Raw genomic sequence first — 7,451 nt, 5'->3', positions numbered from 1 at the left:
GGGGGGGGGGGGGGGGGGAGAGGCTTGGAACATAAAATAAAACGGAAGTTGGCTAGTTCTCTATGGTGAGGATGTGGAGGGAATGGGAAGGAATGGGGTGTTAGGAAATCTTTTATAGAAGAGGTCTAATAGCATGAAGTAGTCTGATATAGTAAATGTTAACCAGCGAAATACTCTTTGGACAACTAGTCGTGCAAGATAATACAGAGGGAAGGGTGGCTGGAGCAAGAACTGTCTCTCTTCCGCCAAATGGACTCCCTATAGTGGACAACCAGTAGTCGTCTACGGCCCTTGTCTTCGTACCTGTGGATGCACGAGGGTAATATCTCTTCAATCGCCTCAATTATGAAAAAGGCCTTCTATTATATTTAGCTAATAATGCTCGGCTCGAAGGTCGCCATTGCCATGAATATAACTTTTCATTGTAAAAAATATGGATCTAGGTCCCAAGTCTCTTAACTGCAAGATTTCATGATAGGTCTTAGACGGACTTCAAGATAGAAAAACGAGTCTAGGTTACCAATTAACTTACATCTGACAAACTGGGTATAAAAACGCTATTTTTGCGATTGATGACTTCAGGTGACAATGTACTACATGACAGAAGCTTCGGTGACCTTGGGATATATTACCACTCCCCAATAGAAATTGATGAGACCAAGATGAGACCAATCAAACCATTCGCAGTTTCTCTCTGGCTTATCGGTATCTGGTTGAAGGCTTGCTATGTTGCCACTGATTTTAAAAACCCAAAGAATAATAGCTCTTCCGGCGTTGAAACCGAATGACAGGAGGTTGAACGTGGAGGGATAATCACATCACAGAGCTTACCGCTGGTACTTGGGACTTGTCCATTATATCCCTAGTATCCTCCCGGAAGCTATGTCTGCCGATTGTAATTCAATTGACAGTGGTAGGGAATTATCTGTAGCTTATTAATCGGTCTCCCATACACTCCACCAGACGCCTATGTTGGCAGCGATGACAAGGTCCAGCATTTTGAACCCCTCATCGTATATTATAAGTTTTCCAAGTTTGGCACGTTTGCCCCTATGCCCACCTCCAGCTCTCTCTTGACCAATGCTGAGATCGAGACGGGCCTCTTCTTCGCTTGGTGCCCATGGTGATGAATACCGCCTTCCTGAATTTGGTAGGACTCCTCTCTCAGAAGTAGGTTCGGTCGTATAAATATATCTATCCGGCCTAGGCGGAAGTGGAGGTGGATCATCCTCCTCGCTCGAAGATCTAGCTGCGTAGGAAGTCGGACGTGGACGAGGAGGAAGTGGTGGTGGTGGACGTGTTATCTTGTCAGGAGACAGCTTGTTGCGAATATGACCAAATCTTGGAATACTAAAATGTCCAGATTCATTTGTTCGACTCTTAACAGGATTCGAGAAAGGTAAATTGAAGCGAAGTTCGCTCACAGGTACTGGGGGTTGTGCAAATTCACTTGTGCTGCTTGCTGAGATTGGACCTGGTAGTGTGTGTTGCAAGTGTAAACTTCTCCCGGTAGTACCTGTAGAGAACTTGCACCGACCTCCCCAGGGACTTGTAAAAACATAACCTTTGACCCCTGAATCACTAGGGCCTTCGCTACTCTGAACAGAGGGAAGATTGCGCTGTGAATCAAAATCATGATGACCGCTTCCATATGTACGGCGTGTACCTGGAAGATCTGACAGCGCTCTCTTGTGTTTGGTACGGTCCCAGAAGCTCAAACCTTCCATGCGAAGGTCGCGTTCGAACCCCAGAGTCGAAACCGATGGGAAGTTCGATTGCTCAGCATTGTTATTTACGACAGGCAGCGGATTGGATACAGACGCTATTCCAGCGCCACTGTTACTTCTTTCAGAGCGTGTGTTGTATTGGAAGTTTTTAAACTGGCCATAGCCCGGTGTTGTGATGCGAACTAACATGTCAAAAGCTGGTTTCTTGGAGTGCGAAGGGCCAGGTTCTGGATTTTGCGGTTCCCCTTCGACCGTACCAACATTCCACTGAGCTCCAGATGAGGGGTCTCGTCGAATGATAGTAATCAAGAAAGCTTTTGTAGATCTCTTGGTAGTCTCGATATTGTCACGTTTAGAAACGCTGTGTTTAGGGCTTCCCACGCCGATAGTCGAGACGGCGCTTTCGGGGGGACGGGAACTCAATGACCCAGGAAGGGGACCTCGACTATTAGAGTCTGATAGAAGGGGACGTGGACCCATCAGCCTCTGTTGGACGTTTCCTTGGGGCCTAGGTGGGGCTTGAACAGGTGCAAATGAGTTATTTCCAGACCCCGTTTGGCCTTGTCGATTGATATCAAGAGACACTCTGGCCGTCTCCGGTAAAGGCTTCCGTTGTACGGGCTTCTGTGAACCTTCATCTGGCTCAGTCTCCTCGGCTATGGCGCCCTGATTGTCGGCTAGGAGTTGGGCATCCTCTTCGGTATTCAGATGAAGATAATACAGAGAACTAGCCACATGTTCAAAGGTGACATTCTCTCTCTGCGGCTTGAGAGTCGTGAGGATGAGATCTGTCTCGACTACATTAGCAAGGCTACCGCAACAATGTGAACACGTGACTCACCCTTGCTCCCAGGGACGCGGGCGATGTAAAGCGTCAAAGGCTGTCTCTTCTGTTCGGTTGGGTTCCTAGGATATTTTGGTGGATTTGAAGCGAGTTGAGTGATATCAGAGAGCGAATATGCTTCAACATAGGAAGCCATTATGGATTATCAGCCAAGATGAAGACTGTGAGGAGCAAAGCGTCCTGCTTGTTGAGAGCTGAGAGATTGAGGTAAATATTAAGGGTACTATGAGCAGGATACAATCAAAAAGAAAGACGGCCCAAGATCCTCAAGTCTTGAGCTTGGGCTTTTCGAAGGAGCCCTTCAGGCATCTGCTAGGAATGACGATGTAGTGTTGGCAGACAAGGTAAAGGAGAGTCGAGAGGTGGAAACGGTAAACGACGGCATGAATATCTTCAAGGATCTGGTGGCCTTTGCGTAAGCGCTAAAAAATAAACACATCCAGAGCATGAGTATGAATTAAACTTAAACATACATACATACTGCATCGCCAACTTCAACAAAAAAACAGAGCCTCTCAGGAGATGTGCGTAGACTTGTGAGGCTGAGACTCGCAGCAGCGAATTGCTTGAGTGTGTGCAGAGAGCAATATCTGGGGTGTCGCTATCTCCGCATCAAACTAAGCGAAGGAAAAAAAGTTCGCCCACTCAGGCTTCGAATCGAGTTATCTCAGACCGCCAGAGATCTCGAAGATACCCTACAATATTTCTCTGGCGCTGCTGTTCCTATTCACTTGACAGCGGCCGTCAACAATAGAGGGAGGCGGGGCATCACACATTTCGCATATTCAATTTCGCCTCCTGCAAAAATGGCAGACACTTCGCTCCAGGTAATTTCCTTCCCCCGCACTCTTCAATCTCTCGATCTAACAAAAAGTCCACAGGAGCGATTGCGCGAACACGCAGAGGCATTTGATGGACTGCTTTCTTTAATACCTGCAAAACACTACTACGGCAAAGACAACAGTGTATGCACGCAATTCGCTCCTTGTCCAGAGGACCTGCAATTGATTTTCTTGTTTACAGGACCAATACAAGAAGAAGAAGCAAACCAAAGAGCAAGCCGCCGCAGCAAAACGAGCAAAGCTTGACCCAGACTCTGCCCAGAGTGCGAAAGACGTTATGGACGAGCTTGCGAGAAAAAGGAAGCTGGAGGAGTACGATGATGATGATGAATCGGATATCGAAGGTGTCGAGAAGGAGCTGCCAAAACAAGGATTGAAGCTGGCACAAGACAAGAAAGCAAAAAAGCAAAAGACGTCGAACACGGATACCCCGCAATCGACAGCAGAAAAGCAAAATTCTGATCCCTCAAAGGAGGCGATGATTAGCGAAAAGAAGCGCCTAAAGCAGGAAAAGAAGAAGGAGAAGCTGTTAGAGAAGAAGGCCAAGAAAGCGAAACTTGCAGAGCAGGTGGTTAAACTGCCTGCAGAAGACGACGCTGATAAAGAGCCAGCAGACGGCGAGGCCGCTGAGAATGCAGAATCGGCCGACGAAGAGCTTCCTGGAGATGAAATTGAGCACTTTGAAGCTGAGGGTCTTGAAGAAGACCAGCCCGATGCACGAAAGTCTTCTGCCTCAAATAGTCCTGCACCTCCTTCCCCAACCTTCGACAATCCCTCTGAGCCAAGTGCCAACACCTCCATATCCTCCTCCATACCTCCAGCCACCGCACCCAAACACATCAAAATACCTACCGACCCAGAGCTGCTGAGAGCAAGACTGGCAGCACGAATAGAAGCTCTACGAGTTGCTCGCAAGGCCGACGGACCCGATGGCAAACCGGCACGAAATCGACAGGAACTCATGGAGCAACGAAGGAAGAAGGAACTGCAACGACGAGCACATAAAAAGGAGCTTCGAGAGAAGGCCAAGAGGGAGGAAGATGCTCGCCGAGAAGCCGCCCTCGCATCCGCACGAGATTCCCCCGCATCCAGCATGCTGAGCCCGCTGATCCGCTCCCCCGACAACAACTTCTCCTTTGGCCGGGTAGCCTTCGCGGATGGACAGACACTCGCAGACGATCTATCCTCATTACGAGATGCACCTAAGAAGAGAGGACCGCAAGACCCAGCGACGGCGCTGCAAGCTAGCGAGAAGAAACGTCAACGACTAGCCGGGCTCGACGATGAGAAGCGGGCGGATATCGAGGAGAAAGAGTTATGGCTCAACGCGAAGAAGCGGGCGCACGGCGAGAAAGTGCGAGACGATGCGTCGCTGTTGAAGAAGACACTGAAGCGCAAAGAGAAAGCGAAGAAGAAGAGTGAGAAGGAATGGACGGAGCGGAAAGAGGGCGTAGCCAAGAGCCAAGCCATGAGGCAGAAGAAGCGCGAGGAGAACCTGAAGAAGAGGAGAGACGAGAAGGGCGTCAAGGGTAAGGCGAAGGGCAAGCCGGCCGGTGGAAGCAAGGGCAAGAAACCAAAGAGTAGACCAGGATTCGAGGGTAGCTTTGGCTCGGGCAAGCGTGGATAAAAAAAAGGGAAAAAAAGGGAAAAGCAAGCAAGCACAACACACACTCTCTCTCCATCTTTCTTTCTTGTTTACCTAGGTACCTAAGGATGAGTGCCTCGCTGTATAAAATAGCTAGCTAGCACGGGTATGAAACGGAGTCTGGTCTTGAACACTACTATCATGACGAAATTGCATCTAAGCCATGCCATCCCATCAATCAAAGGTGATTTCCAGGAAAACCGTCCAAAGCAAATAAGTAAGAGAGAGAGAGTAGTCATGTTCATGTCAAATCAATCAATCCATCCCAAACTCTCAATCCCGACTTCCACACATACACACAACTACACATACAACATACGGATCCCCGCGCAGATAGCAGCAGCAGTAGCACATGCAAGCAAGCAAGTAAGACCCATCCGCACAAGACAAGATTTAGAATGAAGAATTCTTTTTTCAAACCCGCCCTGCTCAGCTCAGCTCAAGTTTCAAAAAAAAAAAAAAAAAAAGATAAATATTGTACACAAAAAACGGCGAAGCAAAAAAAAGGGGGGAGAAAAAGAACACCCCTAAGAAAGTCCCAGTCGTAAAACAGCCGCGAAATTCCAGCCCACGCCTTAGGTAAGAAAAGGGGATGTTAGAAAATCACACTCTCTCTCTTTGAAATTTTTAGTCTCTGGTATTTTTGGGGGACGAAACAAAACCGCGCTGTTTTATTACGACAATATAGAAGTTTGACCTTTCTTCGCTCTTCCTGATCCCTCGTCTTCTCTCTCTCTCTCTTCTCTCGACTTTCGTGTTTCGGGGGAGTGGCTTATTTCATGTCTGTCTATAGCAAGGAGTCTAGTCGGGTAAAGACGCTGAGACATGCTGCTACCACCTGAGATATTGGTTAGAAGGGGGAAGGGTTCTGATTGATTATTAGGTGGGCGTGAGAAAAGACTTACCTCGAGTTGTAACTCCTTATCCTTAGCGTTATTAACCTCGTCGGAAATGACTTGTGCCAAGTTCGCACCCACGCCTGCTGAACCCCCAGCCCTCTTTGCGAAGGGCCATTGGCTGTATTCCGCCAGTAATTCATCCACCTGGGCGAAGGCACGCTCTCTAGCCTCGTGTCCCAGGGTAGCAAGAGCATTTTCAAGCACGTTGGCTGCGTATGCAGCGGACACCATTGCAACGGTGCGGAGATATCTGAATTCGAGGTTTTCGGGGAGGAATTGACTCGCGGGTAAGACGACGGTCCGTTGTGTTAGAACGTTTCGAACTCTTCGGCGGATCTCTTCCTTCGCGCCTCCATCTGCCACGGGATGAGTGGCCATATCGAACAGCAAGAAGTTCTTCTTCTCGGTCCGGAGAATCCCTTTATCAACCAAGCCCTTAGCTAACCGTTCTCGCACCTGTTTCAATTGGTATCCGATCTTCATGAGATTCCACGTCTCGCCTGTTCCAAGTAATTCAGTATTTGTGATCGTTACCACCAGGTTCTAGAAAAAAAGGGGCTCCATACCACTCATCAAGTCAATCCATGAACTGACGCTCATCTTCTCACTCGCCTTCATCATCTTCAGTGCCTCGTCAAGAAGGACCTCGCCCGTCAGTGTGTCGTCGATAACCTCGATTACTCGATCGGCCAGGGGGAATCGCCGTCTCGAAGCATCTTTTTGCATGCTCACGCGCCCCCGGAAAGCAAGCTCGATGACGATGCATCCGCGCAGCGCATACGAGATATTATCGTTCCAGAACGAAAGATATCCCTATCTAACATCAGAATAGCGAAAGCAACACCCCCCGAGACAGGCCAATGGGCATATATGGCATGGCAAATCCCGGCCGACGGAACAACAACGTACCTGCTTATCTTTTAAACCTAGTAGTAACACCTCCTCCATGAGCGTCAGCTTGGGCTGCTTGCTCCGCTCAGCACTCTCGCTGATATCCCGCGGGTCGAATGCAATCCTGTGGCCGTTCTCGCCGCTCTCGTACGAGGTCTCTGGCCCGCTGGTGTCGCGAGACCCTCCAGCCTTATTCACGGGAGAGGCCACGCGGCTCGAATCGCTGTTCTCATTATCTCCTGCGGCTCCTGCTCCGCCGCCGCCGCCTCTCCTGCGAGTCAATCCCGACGCCGACGACATTGCGCGGAATGCTGGTGGTGTGTGGTGATGTTGTAAAGTTGGGGCCCAGGGGGGGTGAGGGAGGGAGTCGACCTCAGCGGCGGGTGGGTTGGGTCGGTCTCCGTACTGCCATGCGCAGACACGTGAGGCGGCGGAATTCGTCGTTCAAATCCACAGATCCTGTAGCTCAATCGTGAGATCCGGCGGCTCTTGCAGCGCAATATCTGTCCTTCGTGTTGGTCGTTTTGTTGTGGGAGGATGATCTGTGGGGCAGTGCGCTGAAATCGAAGGGTTCAATAATGAATATCAAGGTGAAGCGGACAG

General features: G+C 49.4%; 4 protein-coding genes across 4 annotated transcripts; 1 reads left to right on the top strand and 3 right to left on the bottom strand.

The window, feature by feature from the left end:
• Positions 1-870: 870 nt before the first annotated feature.
• Positions 871-3,062, bottom strand: M430DRAFT_45211 (hypothetical protein). Its single transcript, XM_024867752.1, has 3 exons — positions 3,049-3,062; positions 2,569-2,972; positions 871-2,515 (listed from the first exon to the last, which is right to left on the bottom strand). Exons 2-3 carry the CDS (start codon positions 2,705-2,707, stop codon positions 936-938), a joined length of 1,719 nt encoding a protein of 572 aa, XP_024717394.1. The 5' UTR covers positions 2,708-2,972; positions 3,049-3,062; the 3' UTR covers positions 871-935.
• A 187-nt stretch (positions 3,063-3,249) lies between these two features.
• On the top strand, positions 3,250-5,040 carry M430DRAFT_45210 (hypothetical protein; the record flags this gene model as incomplete). The annotated part of the gene is made up of 3 exons (XM_024867751.1): positions 3,250-3,398; positions 3,453-3,536; positions 3,595-5,040. The coding sequence occupies exons 1-3, from the start codon at positions 3,378-3,380 to the stop codon at positions 5,038-5,040; spliced, it is 1,551 nt and encodes a 516-aa protein (XP_024717393.1). The 5' UTR covers positions 3,250-3,377.
• Positions 5,041-5,080: 40 nt separating this feature from the next.
• Positions 5,081-5,508, bottom strand: M430DRAFT_182883 (hypothetical protein). The gene has a single exon (XM_024863835.1). The coding sequence runs from the start codon at positions 5,301-5,303 to the stop codon at positions 5,121-5,123; it is 183 nt and encodes a 60-aa protein (XP_024717392.1). The 5' UTR covers positions 5,304-5,508; the 3' UTR covers positions 5,081-5,120.
• A 27-nt stretch (positions 5,509-5,535) lies between these two features.
• M430DRAFT_69533 (hypothetical protein) lies at positions 5,536-7,413 on the bottom strand. Its single transcript, XM_024869436.1, has 4 exons — positions 6,867-7,413; positions 6,524-6,770; positions 5,964-6,457; positions 5,536-5,896 (listed from the first exon to the last, which is right to left on the bottom strand). Exons 1-4 carry the CDS (start codon positions 7,146-7,148, stop codon positions 5,846-5,848), a joined length of 1,074 nt encoding a protein of 357 aa, XP_024717391.1. The 5' UTR covers positions 7,149-7,413; the 3' UTR covers positions 5,536-5,845.
• Between the last annotated feature and the right edge of the window lie 38 nt (positions 7,414-7,451).

Source organism: Amorphotheca resinae, assembly GCF_003019875.1.
Source record: "Amorphotheca resinae ATCC 22711 unplaced genomic scaffold M430scaffold_12, whole genome shotgun sequence".
Taxonomy (NCBI): Eukaryota; Fungi; Ascomycota; class Leotiomycetes; order Helotiales; family Amorphothecaceae; genus Amorphotheca; species Amorphotheca resinae.
Note: the sequence above shows the minus strand (reverse complement) of the source record. Positions and strands in the feature narration are given on the sequence as shown.

Bases quoted from the DNA above. Each gene is read 5' to 3' on its own strand.
- M430DRAFT_45211 (XM_024867752.1), bottom strand. From the start codon at position 2,707: ATGGCTTCCTATGTTGAAGCATATTCGCTCTCTGATATCACTCAACTC. The intron at 2,516-2,568 runs GTGAGTCACGTG...TAGTCGAGACAG, and splicing joins CCGCGTCCCTGGGAGCAAGG to ATCTCATCCTCACGACTCTC.
- M430DRAFT_182883 (XM_024863835.1), bottom strand. From the start codon at position 5,303: ATGAACATGACTACTCTCTCTCTCTTACTTATTTGCTTTGGACGGTTT.
- M430DRAFT_69533 (XM_024869436.1), bottom strand. From the start codon at position 7,148: ATGTCGTCGGCGTCGGGATTGACTCGCAGGAGAGGCGGCGGCGGCGGA. The intron at 6,458-6,523 runs GTATGGAGCCCC...TACTTGGAACAG, and splicing joins ATGGATTGACTTGATGAGTG to GCGAGACGTGGAATCTCATG. The intron at 5,897-5,963 runs GTAAGTCTTTTC...CCAATATCTCAG, and splicing joins ATAAGGAGTTACAACTCGAG to GTGGTAGCAGCATGTCTCAG.